This window comes from Oncorhynchus clarkii, chromosome 17, assembly GCF_045791955.1.
Source record: "Oncorhynchus clarkii lewisi isolate Uvic-CL-2024 chromosome 17, UVic_Ocla_1.0, whole genome shotgun sequence".
NCBI lineage: Eukaryota > Metazoa > Chordata > Actinopteri > Salmoniformes > Salmonidae > Oncorhynchus > Oncorhynchus clarkii.
In genome coordinates, this window is record NC_092163.1 from 1,283,055 (window position 1) to 1,305,521 (window position 22,467).

The following is a 22,467-nucleotide window of genomic DNA, read 5'->3' on the forward strand; positions in this document are numbered from 1 at the left end:
TCGTAACACTGGGTCCTCATAATTTAGGTCCTCATAATTTAGGTCCTCATAATTTAGGTCCTCATAATTTAGGTCCTCATAATTTAGGTCCTCATTAGCTATACAACATTTGACAGAGGTATATCAAATAATATTTTATATACCATGTCGTCTTGACAATACCCCTCGAGAGGGGACTCTGTTTGTCCCAGCAATTAGTAGCAGATATTGGTGCGTTCAGCTGACTGAGAGGAATCCAATACAATTTCCTGGATATTTCTAGGTCAAACACAAGGGGAGAAATCATGGGTTGGGGAGAAATCACGTCCATTAAGGACGTCGTGCCCAGAGGGTTAACCCTCTAGAAACAAAGTGTTTTCTCAAGGATATTTACTGCCCTAACATATCATTTGTTTTCATCAAGCTTTTTCATTCTCTATTTAAGAACATCTAGTGGTATCTGAAACACATGTCAATATAGTATTTGATGAAACATTAGAAGTGTACCTTATTGCCATTACCTCAATGAAAGCACTAAATATCACAGTTTAAATGTCTAATTGGGTAATGCCAAATTTCAGTCAGAAGGAAGTGTGGTTTAAAGTGTTGGAAATGCAGCAGAAATGTATTGGAAAGGTCAGGAAAACATCAGGGAAGATCTTTAGGCAAAAAATGTGCCTGATCTTCTGTGCAGAAGAAAAGGTCATCATTGCTTTCAATTCATTTTCTCCAGTCATTCTGAGCAGATTCTGTCGCAGTCGTCCTCTTCCCTTCTATCGGGTCCTGCTCAAACCGTTCAAACGCTAGAGCAACATTTCTAGGAAGATGCTCCCGGCAGAGGTCCCGCACGAACCTCGTATCTAGAGCCTTAGTGATTTATATTTCCTTTCTCACAGACTGAGGGAGTTCAGCAATCAATTTGACCAGATGGACCAGATGAGACAAGAGCTGGTGGTCAAATACTTCATCCAGACCTTCCTGACCAAAAACTCCTCAGGTGTGGAAGATAGCAACTAGAGTAAAAGCAGCAAACTGTTCCTCATCTTCATTTAATCTTTGAACTTAACCAATCGGTCTCCTCCCTCCAGACTCTGGCTGTGTGTCCAACTCTAACAGCAGTGTGGACTGGCTGCAGAAGAACTTGGGGCGGTTTTCAGTCCTGGTGTCCCTCAGCGACCTGTTGAAACTCAACACAGACTTCTCTCCTGTACGTCTCGTTTTCTGCCGACTACGCCACTTTGTTTATGCATACATATATTTTATTAAGGACACAATAAATGGGTTGTAAAGTATTCTAGTTAAGTCTGTACATCAGTAATGTTTTCACAGATCCGTTCACCCAGGTTAAAATGTCAGTTTTTTGATGTTGGAGGAGGTGTTTTGAACATTACAATCTCTCTCTTTCCACCTCTCTCCTTCCAGTTGTCAGACCTGGAGGTTCTCTCTCCAAAGCAGACAGCAGAGCTGGTGGTGTTGCCTCTTCCTGGTCTTCCAGGGAAAGATGTCATCATCAACACAGTGTTTGACTTCCTGTCTAAGTCACCAAAGGAGAGGAGACTCCCTGAGTTCCTGTACCACCTTTCCAGGCTGTCTGTGGTGGTAATGATCCCAAAGATTATTAGTAAACCAACTTGTAAAGCTGTCTTTGAGTTAACTGAAAAAAACATTGTAGTCTTGCTTCATTATGGTGATGTTAACTTCTATCCTCTCCCCAGACTCCAGTCGGCTGCACGGTGTACCAGACCATGTAAGTCAAACTTGAGACAATAGGTTGATTAGGCGATCCATGATATGCGGATCTAGAAAATATTAAAGAGACCAATCTTTTAAATGACATTGTTTTTGTTTTCCACAGTTTTGTGAGGCTGTACCAAGCCATGTCAGCGTTGCCTCAAGAGATGGAGCCAATAATATGGGCCAGTGTTTATGACCTCACAGAATCTGCACCAATGGGTGAGTCAGGAGCACTGTCTTTTTCTCAAATCAGATTCCAGATATATTTTTTTTTTACATTTTTTTTACTCAATTTAATCTCTTTGTACTTTGTTTTCATGTGAATAGATTGTTCTCTGGTACCAGTTAACCAACAGGCAAGTCAGTTCATGTATCATAAAAATGTTTCCAGATTGTGAAAGAACATTGTTCTTTATGCTTCTTATATTACCCTGAACTGAACATAGGAGGAATGGACAACAGTACGACTCTTCTCAGAGACTTTCCTTAATTATTATTTTGTCTCTCTTTTTTTCTAGTGTCCAGTGTCATCGCACAATGGTAAATGTAGTTTAGTAAACAACAACTTGATACTGAACCCCCATTATTTATCCCAGAACTGCACATTTAATCCAATATCAAATATTCTGTATCCTTATTTTGTATTTTATCTCTCTCAGCAACAAGAGTCTGTGTCGGAGTTGACAGGTACAGTAAGACATTATTCAGACCAGACTAGGGTTGCAACATTCTTGTAATTGTCCCAAAATTCATATATATATATGTTTTATTCTTGGTTGGAAGATGTAAAGAATAAGGAGGAAATAATCAAGTTATCTGGAATCTTCCAAACTGTTTTTCTGAAAAGTTGGGCGTTTTGGGAAACTTCCCAGGATTTTGCAAACCTAGTCCATCCAAATGATTGAAACACACGGATCCTAATTGTGAGAGTTGGTTGTGAGTTTGACACTGATACTTCTGTCTTACCCGTGTTAAAGCTCGGCTCTACAACAGCTCTTGGACTCTGGGATCTCGACGGGACGTCTATGTGACTTCAGCATCAAACAATACGCCTGCTCACAGGTCTGGGTTGAACTGTCTTGCGACAATCATGTTTGTACTTATATATCACTGGCTTTGTGCTTATAGCCTTTGGCTTTCTGTTTTTACGAGTCACAGAAAAAAAAACTACATTTAACATTTGGATTAGTTATAAACATTCACTGGTGGTTTATGTTAACTACAGTGGAAAGTGACGTGTGGTCGAGCAGTTACAGCCGCTGACCCCGGCACACGTGTCATGTATGTCAGAGTCGGTTCAAATCCGTCCCACAGCCCTTTGACTCACCCTCCGTCTTTCCTGCACTTGACCATCTCTTCAATAAAGTAAAAAAAAACATCACAAAGGACTAGGACTGCCTCCCTCCCTAAAAGGTTGAAACAATGTGCAATGGAAGAAGTATGGAAGAAGTATTAGTGGCTAAAGGACTTATCTTTTTCCACAGCTGAAAGACCTCAAAGCTGAGAACCTGGTCACACTGCTGAAATGTAAACTATCAGAGAACAACACAGACTCCAAAGAGACCTGGAAGCTGTTATTCACTAAAGCTTCTGCAGTTCTGGATCAGGCTCTTGTACTTCTCTCCAACCAGGTACGCCTGATTCTGAAAACATTGCGGGTGTCCTTACCAATGTCGACTTAACCAATTTCTCAGCCCTAGAGTTTCCGAATAGAGCATAACAATTTAACAATTGTGTTCAAGGCCAGGAATGGTTTAGGGTTGGCCTAGTTTGAGGTTAAAGTTCAAGTAAGTATGTGGTGTATCGGGTCAGGGTTTGCCAAACCTTGAAGTAACCAACCACACCTCTTCCTCCCCAGTCTGAGCCTGTGATTGGCCCAGCACTATCCCAGGTGCTGGATGTGATTGGAGAGATCAGGGTCAACAGACTGACTGAGGATCAGCTGAGAGACAGTGATGTCATCAGGAAGTTGTTCTCTGGGCGTCTGAGAGTGTTTCTGCCATCTGCATCAGGAGGGTTTCTGCACTGCCTCAGCACCAAGAACCTCAGCTGTGACTCTTACCAAGCTGTGTAAGTGGTTACTATTTGGGTTTAGGGCCTTAGTGTGTCAGGTCCTCACAAAGTTAGGTGTTAGGTCCTCATAATGTAGATATTAGGTCCTCATAATGTAGGTATTAGGTCCTCATAATGTAGGTATTAGGTCCTCATAATGTAGGTATTAGGTCCTCATAATGTAGGTAGTAGGTCCTCATAATTTAGGTATTAGGTCCTCATAATGTAGGTATTAGGTCCTCATAATGTAGGTAGTAGGTCCTCATAATGTAGGTAGTAGGTCATAATGTAGGTATTAGGTCCTCATAATGTAGGTATTAGGTCCTCATAATGTAGGTATTAGGTCCTCATAATGTAGCTATTAGGTCCTCATAATGTAGGTATTAGGTCCTCATAATGTAGGTATTAGGTCCTCATAATGTTATGTCCCCTAAATGTTAGGTCCTTATAACTTATACACATTACTCACGTATCACTTTCAGGGTGAAGGAGTTTGGAGCCCAGTTTGATCACATGAACCTAGAGCAGCAGCAGCTGGTTCTGAAGGAGCTGGTCGCCCCCTTCCTGTCTCGACCCACATCAGGTAATCATCATCTGATTGCATGTTTGTTTTTGAATTGTTGATTGGTTAGTTTTTCAAGTATATCACAATGTTTTTTCAATAATTTTTTATTTTTTATAGTTGGTGATGACATATAAAAACATTACACAACGTAGACCTGCGAATTTGGATAGGTTTAGGCCATTCGCATGTTTGTGTTTTGATGTTTATGTCTGTATGTTAATAATCCCCTTCTCTCCAGACTCTGGCTGTGTGTCCAACTCTAACAGCAGTGTGGACTGGCTGCAGAAGAACTTGGGGCCGTTCTCAGTTCTTGTGTCCCTCGGGAACCTGTTGAATCTCAACACAGACTTCTCTCCTGTACGTCTCGTTTTCTGCCGACTACGCCACAATGATTATTCGTAGATATTTGTCCTTATCAAGTATTGATAACCTTCTTGTCTCCTCTCCTTCCAGTTGTCAGCCCTGGAGGTTCTCTCTCCAAAGCAGACAGCAGAGCTGGTGGTGTTGCCTCTTCCTGGTCTTCCAGGGAAAGATGTCATCATCAACACAGTGTTTGACTTCCTGTCTAAGTCACCAAAGGAGAGGAGACTCCCTGAGTTCCTGTACCACCTTTCCAGGCTGTCTGTGGTGGTAATGACCCCAAAGATTATTAGTAAACACCTTGTAAAGCTGTCTTTGAGTTAAAAAAACATTGTAGTCTTGCTTCAATATGTAGATGTTAACTTCTATCCTCTCCCCAGACTCCAGTCAACTGCACGGTCTACCAGACCATGTAAGTCAAACTTGAGACAATAGGTTGATTAGGCGATCCATGATATGCGGATCTATTAATTGCATAAATATTCTCTATGTTCATGTGAAAAGATTAAAGATACCAATATTTTAAATGACATTGTTTTTGTTTTCCACAGCTTTGTGAGGCTGTACCAAGCCATGTCAGCGTTGCCTCAAGAAATGGAGCCAATCATCTGGGCCAGTCTTTATGACCTCACAGAATCTTCACCAATGGGTGAGTGTCTTTTTCTCAAATCAGATTCCAGATATTATTATTATTTTATTTTTTTTACTCAATTTAATCTCTTTGTATTTTGTTTTCATGTGGATAGATTGTTCTCTGGTACCAGTTAACCAACAGGCAAGTCAGTTCATGTATCATAAAAATGTTTCCAGATTGTGAAAGAACATTGTTCTTTATGCTTCTTATATTACCCTGAACTGAACATAGGAGGAATGGACAACAGTAAGACTCCTCTCAGAGACTTTCCTTAATTATTATTTTGTCTCTCTTGTTTCCAGTGTCCAGTGTCATCGCACAATGGTAAATGTAGTTTAGTAAACAACAACTTGATACTGAACCCCCATTCTTTATCCCAGAACTGCACATTTAATCCAATATCAAATGTTCTGTATCCTTATTTTGTATTTTTATCTCTCTCAGCAACAAGAGACTGTGCCGGAGTTGACAGGTACAGTAAGACATTATTCAGACCAGACTAGGGTTGCAACATTATTGTAATTGTCCCAAAATTCATATATATTTTTTTTTATTCTTGGTTGAAAGATGTAAAGAATAAGGAGGAAATAATCAAGTTATCTGGAATTTTCCAAAAAGTTTTTCTGAAAAGTTGGGCGTTTTGGGAAACTTCCCAGAATTTTGCAAACCTAGTCCATCCAAATGATTGAAACACACGGATCCTAATTGTGAGTGTTGGTTGTGAGTTTGACACTGATACTTCTGTCTTACCCGTGTTATAGCTGGGCTCTACAACAGCTCTTGGACTCTGGGATCTCGCCGGGACGTCTATGTGACTTCAGCATTAAACAATACGCCTGCTCACAGGTCTGGGTTGAACTGTCTTGAGACAATCATGTTTGTACTTATATATCACTGGCTTTGTGCTTATAGCCTTTGGCTTTCTGTGTTTACGAGTCACAGAAAAAAACACTACATTTAACATTTGGATTAGTTATAAACATTCACTGGTGGTTTATGTTAACTACAGTGGAAAGTGACGTGTGGTCGAGCAGTTACAGTCGCTGACCCCGGCACACGTGTCATGTATGTCAGAGTCGGTTCAAATCCGTCCCACAGCCCTTTGACTCACCCTCCGTCTTTCCTGCACTTGACCATCTCTTCAATAAAGTAAAAAAAAACATCACAAAGGACTAGGACTGCCTCCCTCCCTAAAAGGTTGAAACAATGTGCAATGGAAGAAGTATGGAAGAAGTATTAGTGGCTAAAGGACTTATCTTTTTCCATAGCTGAAAGACCTCAAAGCTGAGAACCTGGTCACACTGCTGAAATGTAAACTATCAGAGAACAACACAGACTCCAAAGAGACCTGGAAGCTGTTATTCACTAAAGCTTCTGCAGTTCTGGATCAGGCTCTTGTACTTCTCTCCAACCAGGTACGCCTGATTCTGAAAACATTGCGGGTGTCCTTACCAATGTCGACTTAACCAATTTCTCAGCCCTAGAGTTTCCGAATAGAGCATAACAATTTAACAATTGTGTTCAAGGCCAGGAATGGTTTAGGGTTGGCCTAGTTTGAGGTTAAAGTTCAAGTAAGTATGTGGTGTATCGGGTCAGGGTTTGCCAAACCTTGAAGTAACCAACCACACCTCTTCCTCCCCAGTCTGAGCCTGTAATTGGCCCAGCACTATCCCAGGTGCTGGATGTGATTGGAGAGATCAGGGTCAACAGACTGACTGAGGATCAGCTGAGAGACAGTGATGTCATCAGGAAGTTGTTCTCTGGGCGTCTGAGAGTGTTTCTGCCATCTGCATCAGGAGGGTTTCTGCACTGCCTCAGCACCAAGAACCTCAGCTGTGACTCTTACCAAGCTGTGTAAGTGGTTACTATTTCGGTTTAGGGCCTTAGTGTGTCAGGTCCTCACAAAGTTAGGTGTTAGGTCCTCATAATGTAGGTATTAGGTCCTCATAATGTAGGTATTAGGTCCTCATAATGTAGGTAGTAGGTCCTCATAATGTAGGTAGTAGGTCATAATGTAGGTATTAGGTCCTCATAATGTAGGTATTAGGTCCTCATAATGTAGGTATTAGGTCCTCATAATGTAGCTATTAGGTCCTCATAATGTAGGTATTAGGTCCTCATAATGTAGGTATTAGGTCCTCATAATGTTATGTCCCCTAAATGTTAGGTCCTTATAACTTATAGACATTACTCACGTATTACTTTCAGGGTGAAGGAGTTTGGAGCCCAGTTTGATCACATGAACCTAGAGCAGCAGCAGCTGGTTCTGAAGGAGCTGGTCGTCCCCTTCCTGTCTCGACCCACATCAGGTAATCATCATCTGATTGCATGTTTGTTTTTGAATTGTTGATTGGTTCGTTTTTCAAGTATATCACAATGTTTTTTCAATAATTTTGTATTTTTTATAGTTGGTGATGACATATAAAAACATTACACAATGTAGACCTGCGAATTTGGATAGGTTTAGGCCTTTCGCATGTTTGTGTTTTGATGTTTATGTCTGTATGTTAATAATCCCCCTTCTCTCCAGACTCTGGCTGTGTGTCCAACTCTAACAGCAGTGTGGACTGGCTGCAGAAGAACTTGGGGCCGTTCTCAGTTCTTGTGTCCCTCGGGAACCTGTTGAATCTCAACACAGACTTCTCTCCTGTACGTCTCGTTTTCTGCCGACTACGCCACAATGATTATTCGTAGATATTTGTCCTTACCAAGTATTGATAACCTTCTTGTCTCCTCTCCTTCCAGTTGTCAGCCCTGGAGGTTCTCTCTCCAAAACAGACAGCAGAGCTAGTGGTGTTGCCTCTTCCTGGTCTTCCAGGGAAAGATGTCATCGTCAACACAGTGTTTGACTACCTGACCGAGTCACCAAAGGAGAGGAGACTCCCTGAGTTCCTGTACCACCTCGTCAGGCTCTCTGAAGAGGTAACACTTTGTGCATTAGTAAACACAAGTTCTAACTTGTTTCTCAACTGATATTGATACTTTATCTTGTTGTTATATTGATGTTATATTGATGTCTTTTTCAGATGATGCTACCATGTGACAGCTTTAAGACCATGTAAGTGGATTCAACAGAAGTCTTAACGATGAAGAGGTCGTTTTTTTTATCTTAATGACCTTGTAAAACCACAAAGCACCACTACTACACTTTGACATGTCCGTTTGTCTGTGTCTGTCTCAGCTTTGAGCGTCTGTACCAGGCCTTACCGTCTGCACCTCCAGAGACGGAGCCAGTTATACAGGCCATTATAGACAACCTGATGCAGACCGCTCCAGAAGGTCAGTCGTCCTTCATTAACCACGTTGACTATTTTACCACGAATAAGATTACTAAAAACAATATATCGACTGACTATTTTTCAATGCGTTTTCTAACTTTTGTTGACAGATTGCTTGCCGATGAATATGAAGGTGAGAATGTATTTATTTTTTGTTATTATATCTTTCATTGACTACTGTAATGAAGTAATGTAACTACTGTAATTGACTACTGTAATGAAGTAATGTAACTACTGTAATTGACTGTTGCAATGAAGTAATGTAACTACTATAATTGACTGCTGTAATGAGGTAATGTAACTACTGTAATTGACTGCTGTAATGAGGTAATGTAACTACTGCAATTGACTACTGTAATTAAGTAATGTAACTACTCTAATTGACTACTGTAATGAAGTAATGTAACTACTGTAATTGACTACTGTAATGAAGTAATGGAACTACTGTAATTGACTACTGTAATGAAGTAATGTAACTACTGTAATTGACTACTGTAATGAAGCAATGTAACTACTGTAATTGACTACTGTAATGAAGTAATGTAACTACTGTAATTGACTACTGTAATGAAGTAATGTAACTACTGTAATTGACTACTGTAATGAAGTAATGTAACTACTGTAATTGACTACTGTAATGAGGTAAACTTACTACTGTAATTGACTACTGTAATGAAGTAATGTAACTACTGTAATTGACCACTGTCAAAAAGTAATGTACCTACTGTAATTAACTACTGTAATTGACTACTGTAATGAAATTGCCTAGTATTATTGATACCTTTGTAATATAATATCTTCTGTCTTTTTCAGTGTCCAATAACACCAGCGAACGGTAAGTGTTTTCTCTGACAGCAACAACAGATGTGATACCTGCTGTATCGTATATATATTGCCGCATGAGAGTCTAAATCTAAACATGTATGTCTCTTTTTCTCTCCTGGTCACCTGCAGATACCAGAGTCTGTGAAGGAAATGCCAGGTAACAAGTTAATCACCTGTATCTTAGATCTACCTGGTCTTAATCCATTTAGAAAACTCTTATGGTGATCAGTGATATGACCGTTTGTTCTGTTTGATTCTTCTACAGTGATTCGCTACAAAGTTATTTGGCGACATCAAATACAGCGAACGTGTCCTGTACCTTTACCCTGGAGGAGTATGCCTGTGCATCGGTGAGATTTTTCCACTACAGCCGTGATTCTAGTGGATGAGAGACAAAGAGATACTGTGGAGATACACCAAGGTAGAGAAAACCCTCTGCATGTATTCATTCATTGACTCCATATATCATCTTTTCTTCTCTCTCGAAGCTGAAAGACTTCACTGCAGAACACCTGGTGTCTCTTCTGAGATGTAACCTGCCCGGCAACTCCTCTCACTCTAAAGAGACGTGGAAGGTTCTCCTCACCAAACTGACCTCTGTCTTAGACCAAGCTCTGGACATGTTCTCCAATATGGTGAGAATATACAGTAGATCAACGTTCCTTAAATGTGTGGGGCGCGTTCAGCAGGACGCAACGTTTTGGAAAGTTCACATAGGAATATGCTACAGTATGTAGGAATCACGGCGGTTCTATTCATGGTTTTCTATCTGCAACGTTCGAGAGCGTTTTGCAACCGAACGTGGCCCTGTTGTTCTGTTATGGAATGACCGACCTCTTCCTCCCCAGTCCAAACCTGTCATTGGTCCAGCAGTATCCCAGGCGCTCGATGTGATTGGAGAGATCCGGGTCAACAGACTGACTGAGGATCAGCTGAGAGACAGTGATGTCATCAGGAAGTGGTTCTCTGGCCGTCTGAGAGCGTTCCTGCCGTCTGCATCAGGAGTGTTTCTGCACTGCCTCAGCACCAAGAACCTCAGCTGTGACTCGTATCAACAGATGTATGTTTTACAACCGCCTCGTAACACTAGGTCCTCATAATTTAGGTCCTCATAATTTAGGTCCTCTTTAGCTATACAACATTTGACAGTGGTATGTCAAATAATATTTTATATATCATGTCGTCTTGACAATACCCCTCGAGAGGGGACTCTGTTTGTCCCAGCAATTAGTAGCAGATATTGGTGCGTTCAGCTGACTGAGAGGAATCCAATACAATTTCTTGGATATTTCTAGGTCAAACACAAGGGGAGAAATCATGGGTTGGGGTCAGGGGTCAGGGGTTAACCCACCATTAAGGATGTCGCGCCCAGAGGGTTAACCCTCTAGAAACTAAGTGTTTTCTCAAGGATATTTACTGCCCTAACACATCATTTGTTTTCATCAAGCTTTTTCATTCTCTATTTAAGAACATCTAGTGGTATCTGAAACACATGTCAATATAGTATTTGATGAATCATTAGAAGTGTACCTTATTGCCATTACCTCAATGAAAGCACTAAATATCACAGTTGAAATGTCTAATTGGGTAATGCCAAATTTCAGTCAGAAGCACTAAATATCACAGTTGAAATGTCTAATTGGGGTAATGCCAAATTTCAGTCAGAAGCACTAAATATCACAGTTGAAATGTCTCATTGGGTAATGCCAAATTTCAGTCAGAAGCACTAAATATTACAGTTGAAATGTCTAATTGGGGTAATGCCAAATTTCAGTCAGAAGGAAGTGTGGTTTAAAGTGTTGGAAATGCAGCAGAAATGTATTGGAAAGGTCAGGAAAACACCAGTGAAGATCTTTAGGCATTAAATGTGCCTGATCTTCTGTGCAGAAGAAAAGGTCATCATTGCTTTCAATTCATTTTCTCCAGTCATTCTGAGCAGATTCTGTCGCAGTCGTCCTCTTCCCTTCTATCGGGTCCTGCTCAAACCGTTCAAACGCTAGAGCAACATTTCTAGGAAGATGCTCCCGGTAGAGGTCCCGCACGGACCTCGTATCTAGAGCCTTAATGATTTATATTTCCTTTCTCACAGACTGAGGGAGTTCAGCAATCAATTTGACCAAATGGACCAGATGAGACAAGAGCTGCTGGTCAAATACTTCATCCAGCCCTTCCTGACCAAAAACTCCTCAGGTATAGAAGATAGCAACTAGAGTAAAAGCAGCAAACTGTTCCTCATCTTCATTTAATCTTTGAACTTAACCAATTGGTCTCCTCCCTACAGACTCTGGCTGTGTGTCCAACTCTAACAGCAGTGTGGCCTGGCTGCAGAAGAACTTGGGGCGGTTTTCAGTCCTGGTGTCCCTCAGCGACCTGTTGAAACTCAACACAGACTTCTCTCCTGTACGTCTCACTTTCTGCCGACTACGCCACTTTGTTTATACATACATATATTTTACTAAGGACACAATAAATGGGTTGTAAAGTATTCTAGTTAAGTCTGTACATCAGTAATGTTCTCACAGATCCGTTCACCCAGGTTAAAATGTCAGTTTTTTGATGTTGGAGAAGGTGTTTTGAACATTACAATCTCTCTCTTTCCACCTTTCTCCTTCCAGTTGTCAGCCCTGGAGGTTCTCTCTCCAAAGCAGACAGCAGAGCTGGTGGTGTTGCCTCTTCCTGGTCTTCCAGGGAAAGATGTCATCATCAACACAGTGTTTGACTTCCTGTCTAAGTCACCAAAGGAGAGGAGACTCCCTGAGTTCCTGTACCACCTTTCCAGGCTGTCTGTGGTGGTAATGATCCCAAAGATTATTAGTAAACCAACTTGTAAAGCTGTCTTTGAGTTAACTGAAAAAAACATTGTAGACTTGCTTCAATATGTTGATGTTAACTTCTATCCTCTCCCCAGACTCCAGTCGGCTGCACGGTGTACCAGACCATGTAAGTCAAACTTGAGACAATAGGTTGATTAGGCGATCCATGATATGCGGATCTAGAAAAGATTAAAGAGACCAATCTTTTAAATGACATTGTTTTGTTTTCCACAGTTTTGTGAGGCTGTACCAAGCCATGTCAGCGTTGCCTCAAGAGATGGAGCCAATCATCTGGGCCAGTGTTTATGACCTCACAGAATCTGCACCAATGGGTGAGTCAGGAGCGCTGTCTTTTTCTCAAATCAGATTCCAGATATAATTTTTATTCTTTTTTTTTTAACTCAATTTAATCTCTTTGTATTTTGTTTTCATGTGAATAGATTGTTCTCTGGTACCAGTTAACCAACAGGCAAGTCAGTTCATGTATCATAAAAATGTTTCCAGATTGTGAAAGAACATTGTTCTTTATGCTTCTTATAATTACCCTGAACTGAACATAGGAGGAATGGACAACAGTACGACTCTTCTCAGAGACTTTCCTTAATTATTATTTTGTCTCTCTTTTTTTTCTAGTGTCCAGTGTCATCACACAATGGTAAATTTAGTTTAGGAAACAACAACTTGATACTGAACCCCCATTCTTTATCCCAGAACTGCACATTTAATCCAATATCAAATGTTCTGTATCCTTATTTTTCTTTTTATCTCTCTCAGCAACAAGAGTCTGTGCCGGAGTTGACAGGTACAGTAAGACATTATTCAGACCAGACTAGGGTTGCAACATTCTTGTAACTGTCCCAAAATTCATATATATATATATTTATTATTGGTTGGAAGATGTAAAGAATAAGGAGGAAATAATCAAGTTATCTGGAATCTTCCAAACTGTTTTTCTGAAAAGGTGGTCATTTTGGGAAACTTCCCAGAATTCTGCAAACCTTTTCCATCCAAATGATTGAAACACGCGGATCCTGATTGTGAGAGTTGGTTGTGAGTTTGACACTGATACTTCTGTCTTACCCGTGTTATAGCTCGGCTCTACAACAGCTCTTGGACTCTGGGATCTCGACGGGACGTCTATGTGACTTCAGTATCAAACAATACGCCTGCTCACAGGTCTGGGTTGAACTGTCTTGAGACAATCATGTTTGTACTTATATATCACTGGCTTTGTGCTTATAGCCTTTGGCTTTCTGTGTTTACGAGTCACAGAAAATAAACTCAACTTAACATTTTAATTCATTATAATCATTCACTGGTGGTTTATTTGAAGTACAATGGAAAGTGACTTGTTTGGTCCAGCAGTTACCACGGCACCCATGTGTCGTTATTGTCAGAGTCGGCATGGAGTCACCCACTGACCCACTGCCCTTTGACCCCCTCCCTATCTCCCTTGTCGTTCCAAAACTGTTCTACCTCTTCATTAGCAAAAAGAAACATAAGATCGGAGTGGGAGTGCACCTGCTGCACTCCTTAAAAATGAACATGCAATGGAAGTAGTTATAGTGGCTAAAATACTTCTTTTTTCTTCAGTTGAAAGACCTCACAGCTGAGAACCTGGTCACACTGCTGAAATGTAAACTGTCAGAGAACAACACAGACTCCAAAGAGACCTGGAAGCTGTTATTCACTAAAGCTTCTGCAGTTCTGGATCAGGCTCTTGTACTTCTCTCCAACCAGGTACGTCTGATTCTGAAAACATTGTGGCTAATCCGAGAGTTTCCAAATATATTTGGAAACGTTTCGGTAAGGATGTGGTGTATAGGTTCATAGAACGAATTGAATTGCACAATTTGTTTTCATGAACACATTCATTTTCCATTTTAAATGAATATCTGCTGCTGATGGGATGACTTCTCTAAGCTGAGTGACCGTACAGTGTGTGTGGACACCTGAGAGAGCCACAGGGCAGACTGAGCATCTACCATCCCACTATCAGATTAGGGATGGTGGCAATTTATGCTTTTTGGCCCAAACTTTTTATCTGACATCACCCACTGATTAACATTGGGGTGGCAGGTAGCCTAGTGGTTAGAGTGTAGGGGTGGCAGGTAGCCTAGTGGTTAGAGTGTAGGGGTGGCAGGTAGCCTAGTGGGTAGAGTGTAGGGGTGGCAGGTAGCCTAGTGGGCTACCTGCCAAGTAACCGAAAGGTAACCGAAAGGTTGCTGAATCAAATCCCCGAGCTGACAAGGTAAAAATCTGTCGTTCTGCCCCTGAACAAGACTTGTAACCCACTGTTCCCCGTTAGGCTGTCATTGTAAATAAGAAATTGTTCTTAATTGACTTGCCTAGTTAAATAACGGTTACATTTTTAAAAAACGTTTTAAAAAATCTAACCAAATACACTGACTTGTTTAAAGCAAAACAACCAACACTATTAACCTGAAGAATCTAAATCAAATCTGAATGATTGAAAACCCCAGTCCGGTAGGCTACACAACTCAAGTAAAACACAGTTGTCTACAATGGATTTGGTCACAATGACCCAGAAAATTACATTTGTTGTCACTCAACCAGTAAAGCCTATGATTGGTCACAAAAAAAAGTAAAGCCTATGATTGGTCACAAAAAAAAAGTAAAGCCTATGATTGGTCACAAAAAAAAAGAAGCCATTTTACAAGCATCTGAATGCTGAAAGTGTAGATGCATCTGTTAGAACAGGGATAGTTGGATCGGCTTCTGAACTGAAGGAGAGGACGCATCAATTCAGTCACAACAGATAAGAGGTATTTTCAGAATAAAACAATATGAATAAACACATGAGTGAACCAGTGATTCGTCACTTTCCAATCGGTTTTCTGACCGATGCATATATCATTTGGATCGGTTTGGGCTCCCACGGACCGATGCACTTAGTATCTTAAACATTTGAACAGGGAACCAATGCTTATTGGTGAATCGTTACATCTCTATTAGCCATAGAATAAAGTATGCTAACTCCAAGGTTAACCAACGCCTTTTAATATAGAAGTAGCATACAAAGACTCCATCTTGGAAGTTCTCACCAATCACATCTCTTCCTCCGCAGTCCAAGCCTGTGATTGGCCCAGCAGTATCCCAGGCGCTGGATGTGATTGGAGAGATCCGGGTCAACAGACTGACTGAGGGTCAGCTGAGAGACAGTGATGTCATCAGGAAGTGGTTCTCTGGGCGTCTGAGAGCGTTCCTGCCGTCTGCATCAGGAGGGTTTCTGCACTGCCTCAGCACCAAGAACCTCAGCTGTGACTCTTACCAAGCTGTGTAAGTGGTTACTATTTCGGTTTAGGGCCTTTCTTAGTGTGTCAGGTTGTCATAAAGCAGCCCTTGGGTCCTCACAAAGTTAGATCCTTGTAACACAGGTATTAGGTCCTCATAATGTAGGTATTAGGTCCTCATAATGTAGGTAGTAGGTCCTCATAATGTAGGTATTAGGTCCTCATAATGTAGGTATTAGGTCCTCATAATGTAGGTATTAGGTCCTCAAAATGTAGGTATTAGGTCCTCATAATGTAGGTATTAGGTCCTCATAATGTAGGTATTAGGTCCTCATAATGTAGGTATTAGGTCCTCATAATGTAGGTATTAGGTCCTCATAATGTAGGTATTAGGTCCTCATAATGTAGGTATTAGGTCCTCATAATGATGTGTCCCCATATTGATAAATCCTCCTAAGATATTCAGTGACATTCGGAAAAGCATTTCGACTTCTTCCTCATCACTCTACACAGGATAACCCACGACGACAAAGCAAAAACAGAAATACTTTATTTAAATAAGTATTCAAACCCGTTGCTATGAGATTTGAAATTGAGCTAAGTTACATCCTGTTTTCATTGATCACTCTTGAGATGTTTTCTACAACTTTCAGGGTGAAGGAGTTTGGAGCCCAGTTTGATCACATGAACCTAGAGCAGCAGCAGCTGGTTCTGAAGGAGCTGGTCGTCCCCTTCCTGTCTCGACCCACATCAGGTAATCATCAGCTGATTGGATGTTTGTTTTTTGATCAGCTGTCACAATGTTTTTTTCATGAGTTGTTTATTATCTTTTTTATTGAACTTTTATTTAACGAGTCAGTTCAGAACAAACTCTTATTTACAATGACGGCCCACCAAAAGGCAAAAGGCCTCCTGCGGGGACGGGGGCCTGGGATTAAAAATAACAAATAAATACAATATAAATATAGGACAAAACACTCATCACAACAAGGGAGACAACACAGTGTGTCTTGCGACAGGTATATAGAGATGACCAGTTTACAGAGGAGTATAGAGTGCGGTGAAGTGTCCTGTAAGGAGCATTGGTGGCAAATCTGATGGCCGAATGGTAAAGAACATCTAGCCCCTCGAGAGCACCCTTACCTCCTGATCTATAAATGACGTCTCCGTAATCTAGCATGGGTAGGATGGTCATCTGAATCAGGGTTAGTTTGGCAGGTGGGGTGAAAGAGGAGTGATTACAATAGAGGAAACCAAGTCTAGATTTAACTTTAGCCTGCAGCTTTGATATGTGCTGAGAGAAGGACAGTGCACCGTCTAGCCATACTCCCAAGTACTTGTATGAGGTGACTACCTCAAGCTCTAAACCCTCAGAGGTAGTAATCACACCTGTGGGAAGAGAGGCATTCTTCTTACCAACCCACATGACCTTTGTTTTGGAGGTGTTCAGAACAAGGTTGAGTGTAGAGGGTAGAGACAGCTAGTTGGACACTAAGAAAGCTTTGTTGTAGAGCATTTAACACTAAATCTGGGGAGGGGCCAGCTGAGTCTAAGGCTGTATAATATGCATATACAGTGGGGAGAATAAGTATTTGATACACTGCCGATTTTGCAGGTTTCCCTACTTACAAAGCATGTAGAGGTCTGTAATTTTTATCATAGGTCCACTTCAACTGTGAGAGACGAAATCTAAAACAAAAATCCAGAAAATCACATTGTATGATTTTTAAGTAATTAATTTGCATTTTATTGCATGCTCATCTTCCTGTTTATAGTTAGTGATATATAAAAACATTCTACAATGTAGACCTGCACATTTGGTTTCGACCAATTGAATGCTTGTGTTTTGATGTTTATGTCTGTATGTTAATAACCCCTCTTCTCTCCAGACTCTGGCTGTGTGTCCAACTCTAACAACAGTGTGGACTGGCTGCAGAAGAACCTGGGGCGGTTTTCAGTCCTGGTGTCCCTCAGCGACCTGTTGAAACTCAACACAGACTTCTCTCCTGTACGTCTCGCTTTCTGCCGACTACGCCATCACAATTATGCATAGATATTTGTCCTTGTAATGTGTTAAAGGGGTGTTTTGATGCCCTATATGGATTTTTTTTTATAGAAACCTGAGTCTCTATATCAGAAACATGTATGTTTTTGACTCATCTGATAGGGAAATTGTATTTTTGGTTTATTAGGTTTGATAACCTTCTTGTCTCCTCCCTTCCAGTTGTCATCCCTGGAGGTTCTCTCTCCAAAGCAGACTGCAGAGCTGGTGGTGTTGCCACTTCCTGGGCTTCCAGGGAAAGCTGTCATCATCAACACAGTGTTTGACTACCTGACAGAGTCACCAAAGGAGAGGAGACTCCCTGAGTTCTTGCAACAACTTGTCAGCCTGACCAAACAGGTACATCTCTCTTCTGTCCTTGTCTACAAAAATACAGTCTTACAGATAATCATGGATTCAAACCAAATACTAACCTTAACCTTTTTCTGTCTTTAGGAAAATATCCCTTGTGCCTCCTACAAGATCATGTAAGTAGTACTGTACCCATAGATAGGGTGTCCACCCACTCTGCTCAGAATGGGTGAAAACGTGTTTCGGTGATAAAATGTATCTTCCTTATGTTACGAAAAACATTTTACCAAAACAAATATGATTCTTTCTATTCTGAATCATTCAGTGGGGTCTTTCTCTAATGTATAATTAACATTATTTCCAAACAGGTTTGTAACCTAATACAGTGTCTTCAGAAAGGATTCACACATTTTGTTGTGTTACAAAGTGGAATTTAAAATAGATTTCATTTTTTTTCTGTCAACGATCTGCACAAAATACTCTAATGTCAAAGCGGATGAAAAAATTCCAACATTTGTCCCCCCAAAAATGATGAAAAATAAAACACTGATATACAGTATCTTGATTAGATAAGTATTCAACCCCTCTGAGCCAATACATGTTAGAATCACCTTTGGTAGTGATTACAGCTGTGAGTCTCTCTGGGTCTCTAAGAGCTTTACACACCTGGATTGGTAGTGATTACAGCTGTGAGTCTCTCTGGGTCTCTAAGAGCTTTACACACCTGGATTGGTAGTGATTACAGCTGTGAGTCTCTCTGGGTCTCTAAGAGCTTTACACACCTGGATTGGTAGTGATTACAGCTGTGAGTCTCTCTGGGTCTCTAAGAGCTTTACACACCTGGATTGGTAGTGATTACAGCTGTGAGTCTCTCTGGGTCTCTAAGAGCTTTACACACCTGGATTGGTAGTGATTACAGCTGTGAGTCTCTCTGGGTACGTCTCTAAGAGCTTTACACACCTGGATTGGTAGTGATTACAGCTGTGAGTCTCTCTGGGTCTCTAAGAGCTTTACACACCTGGATTGGTAGTGATTACAGCTGTGAGTCTCTCTGGGTACGTCTCTAAGAGCTTTACACACCTGGATTGGTAGTGATTACAGCTGTGAGTCTCTCTGGGTCTCTAAGAGCTTTACACACCTGGATTGGTAGTGATTACAGCTGTGAGTCTCTGGGTACGTCTCTCAGAGCTTTACACACCTGGATTGGTAGTGATTACAGCTGTGAGTCTCTCTGGGTCTCTAAGAGCTTTACACGCCTGGATTGGTAGTGATTACAGCTGTGAGTCTCTCTGGGTCTTAAGAGCTTTACACACCTGAGCTTTACACACCTGGATTGGTAGTGATTACAGCTGTGAGTCTCTCTGGGTCTCTAAGAGCTTTACACACCTGGATTGGTAGTGATTACAGCTGTGAGTCTCTCTGGGTCTCTAAGAGCTTTACACACCTGGATTGGTAGTGATTACAGCTGTGAGTCTCTCTGGGTACGTCTCTCAGAGCTTTACACACCTGGATTGGTAGTGATTACAGCTGTGAGTCTCTCTGGGTACGTCTCTAAGAGCTTTACACACCTGGATTGGTAGTGATTACAGCTGTGAGTCTCTCTGGGTACGTCTCTAAGAGCTTTACACACCTGGATTGGTAGTGATTACAGCTGTGAGTCTCTCTGGGTACGTCTCTAAGAGCTTTACACACCTGGATTGGTAGTGATTACAGCTGTGAGTCTTTCTGGGTACGTCTCTCAGAGCTTTACACACCTGGATTGGTAGTGATTACAGCTGTGAGTCTCTCTGGGTACGTCTCTAAGAGCTTTACACACCTGGATTGGTAGTGATTACAGCTGTGAGTCTTTCTGGGTACGTCTCTCAGAGCTTTACACACCTGGATTGGTAGTGATTACAGCTGTGAGTCTTTCTGGGTCTCTAAGAGCTTTACACACCTGGATTGGTAGTGATTACAGCTGTGAGTTTCTAAGAGCTTTACACGCCTGGATTGGTAGTGATTACAGCTGTGAGTCTCTCTGGGTCTCTAAGAGCTTTACACACCTGGATTGGTAGTGATTACAGCTGTGAGTCTCTCTGGGTCTCTACGAGCTTTACACGCCTGGATTGGTAGTGATTACAGCTGTGAGTCTCTCTGGGTCTCTAAGAGCTTTACACACCTGGATTGGTAGTGATTACAGCTGTGAGTCTCTCTGGGTCTCTAAGAGCTTTACACGCCTGGATTGGTAGTGATTACAGCTGTGAGTCTCTCTGGGTCTCTAAGAGCTTTACACACCTGGATTGGTAATGATTACAGCTGTGAGTCTCTCTGGGTCTCTAAGAGCTTTACACACCTGGATTGGTAGTGATTACAGCTGTGAGTCTCTCTGGGTCTCTAAGAGCTTTACACACCTGGATTGGTAGTGATTACAGCTGTGAGTCTCTCTGGGTCTCTAAGAGCTTTACACACCTGGATTGGTAGTGATTACAGCTGTGAGTCTCTCTGGGTACGTCTCTAAGAGATGACATTTTTAACAAGACATTTGTGGAGTGGTTGAAAAACGAGATTTAATGACTCCAACCTAAGTGTATGTAAACCTCCAACTTCATCTGCACATGAGGTTTTGACCATTGTTTTTGTTAAAGGCGTATCTCCACAATTATTTTACCCATTGGTCAAAAGATGCGTTTTTGATTGGACTCCCTACCATAGATGTTTCTAATGACAACTGCATCTCTTCCACGTGAGGACATCCCATGAGGACATCCCATGAATGACCAATTTTGTGTCGGAAATGGCAACCTATTCCCTACATAGTGCACTACTTTTAACCAGGGTCAATAGGGCTCTGGTCAAAAGTAATGCACTATGTAGGGAATAGGGTGCCATTTGGGATATACTCATGTAAAAATAGAACTTAAAAACTCTCCTGTTGTTGTTGTTTATTTAGTTTCGCCAGACTGGACCAGGCCGTACCCACTGTTACCATGGAGATAGAGTCCGCCCTCACCTCCAGCAAGACGGCTTTACTACAGACCGTCCCATCAGGTGAGAGACGGGTTTTAATCAACAACACTGGATTCAATTGGCTGAGTCTATTTCCTGTGTCGTGCAATACTTTTGAACAGGACCCTTAGGGAGCACCGTATTGGTTCCAGAGTATTCTGGCCTATATTTTGTTGTTTGTTCTTTCATGTTAAACATGTTATGAAGAATCACCATTACTGCCTGACATCTTACACATTTCATTGTCCCCTCACAGGTTGCATTGTATACAGTGGAGAGGTGAGTATCTGTTTGAGTTCTGTCTTACAGGCTGATGTGACTGTGTGATTTATCTGGACACTGCAAAGCAGATTGGAACTCATTATATCTCATCTTTCCCTCAGTGCAATGTCACCCCAGTTAATGGTACGATATATTGTGTGATATATATATATATATATTAATTCACCAAACATTGATTATTATATTATTCAATTGATTTCATAGTGATCAATAATTCCTTGCATTCCATTGATTATTATTCAGAAATAACTAATTGTTCGTTACGTATTGTTTACAGAGACAAAAGTTTGTGCTGGTGTCAACAGGTGAGTTATTCAAAGATCATTTCTGTTCGCTTCTGTTAGTTTTGTGTTTTTGTTTTTAAACATTTAAACACAAAAAAACAACATCTGTTAATTTGCGTTAATTGGTGACATGGTCTCAATCCTTTTCTAATGCTGCTTTTCACATCTCCTCTTTCTATCACATCTCCTCTTTCCATCACATCTCCTCTTTCTATCACATCTCCTCTTTCCATCACATCTCCTCTTTCCATCACATCTCCTCTTTCCATCACATCTCCTCTTTCCATCACATCTCCTCTTTCCATCACATCTCCTCTTTCCATCACATCTCCTCTTTCCATCACATCTCCTCTTTCCATCACATCTCCTCTTTCCATCACATCTCCTCTTTCCATCACATCTCCTCTTTCCATCACCTTTCCAACAACCATCTGAATATCTGCTGTTGATTCCTTCAGCACTGCTCTACAGGGTCGCCTTGACAACAGGCAGATCAGCGGAGTCCTCTGTGATTTCGGCGTCGATGTTTACGCTTGTGGCTCGGTACGAAGAATTCTTCACTTCTGTCACGTTTCTGTTCAATTTTTTTTAGTTGTTTTTCTAGTTGAACAACCGCAGAAGTGACACAGATGTTCTTGTTTTTTGATTTGATCTGACTTTTTGTTTGTTTTCTGGTTTCTTTGCTCTCTACTGTAAAGCTTCTCTCGGTCCTTGAAAAGCGATGTATTATTATTATTATATATTATTATTATATATTATTATTATATATTATTATATATTATTATTATATATTATTATTATATATTATATATTATTATTATATATTATTATTATATATTATATATTATTATTATATATTATTATTATATATTATTATTATTATTATATATTATTATTATATATTATTATTATATATTATTATTATATATTATTATTATATATTATTATTATATATTATTAGATATATTATATATTATTATTATTATTATATATTATATATTATTATTATATATTATTATTATATATTATTATTATATATTATATAGTATATATTATTATTATATATTAT

At 40.6% G+C, this 22,467-nt stretch overlaps 2 protein-coding genes across 2 annotated transcripts in view; both read left to right on the forward strand.

Moving 5' to 3' along the window:
* Window positions 1-906: 906 nt before the first annotated feature.
* On the forward strand, window positions 907-21,159 carry LOC139370001 (uncharacterized). The gene is made up of 46 exons (XM_071109278.1): window positions 907-976; window positions 1,068-1,186; window positions 1,402-1,578; window positions 1,695-1,726; window positions 1,835-1,932; window positions 2,232-2,253; window positions 2,691-2,775; window positions 3,198-3,344; window positions 3,572-3,783; window positions 4,248-4,348; window positions 4,569-4,687; window positions 4,784-4,960; window positions 5,071-5,102; window positions 5,242-5,339; window positions 5,627-5,648; window positions 6,086-6,170; window positions 6,593-6,739; window positions 6,967-7,178; window positions 7,533-7,633; window positions 7,855-7,973; window positions 8,070-8,246; window positions 8,351-8,382; window positions 8,506-8,603; window positions 8,713-8,735; window positions 9,416-9,437; window positions 9,557-9,584; window positions 9,693-9,777; window positions 9,916-10,062; window positions 10,276-10,487; window positions 11,517-11,617; window positions 11,709-11,827; window positions 12,043-12,219; window positions 12,336-12,367; window positions 12,475-12,572; window positions 12,681-12,709; window positions 12,874-12,895; window positions 13,015-13,042; window positions 13,332-13,416; window positions 13,834-13,980; window positions 15,329-15,540; window positions 16,148-16,248; window positions 17,384-17,502; window positions 17,719-17,895; window positions 17,992-18,023; window positions 20,777-20,874; window positions 21,089-21,159. Exons 1-46 carry the CDS (start codon window positions 907-909, stop codon window positions 21,157-21,159), a joined length of 4,647 nt encoding a protein of 1,548 aa, XP_070965379.1.
* Window positions 21,160-21,851: 692 nt separating this feature from the next.
* Window positions 21,852-22,467, forward strand: part of LOC139370002 (uncharacterized) — a 39,179-nt gene continuing 38,563 nt past the window's right edge. The window contains exon 1 of the mRNA XM_071109280.1: window positions 21,852-21,941. The gene's annotated coding sequence lies outside the window, so the exon portion shown is untranslated. The remainder of the gene's footprint in view (window positions 21,942-22,467) is intronic.

Bases quoted from the DNA above. Each gene is read 5' to 3' on its own strand.
- LOC139370001 (XM_071109278.1), top strand. From the start codon at position 907: ATGGACCAGATGAGACAAGAGCTGGTGGTCAAATACTTCATCCAGACC. The intron at 12,710-12,873 runs GCAAGTCAGTTC...TTTTTTTTCTAG, and splicing joins TGGTACCAGTTAACCAACAG to TGTCCAGTGTCATCACACAA. The intron at 16,249-17,383 runs GTAATCATCAGC...TCTTCTCTCCAG, and splicing joins CCTGTCTCGACCCACATCAG to ACTCTGGCTGTGTGTCCAAC.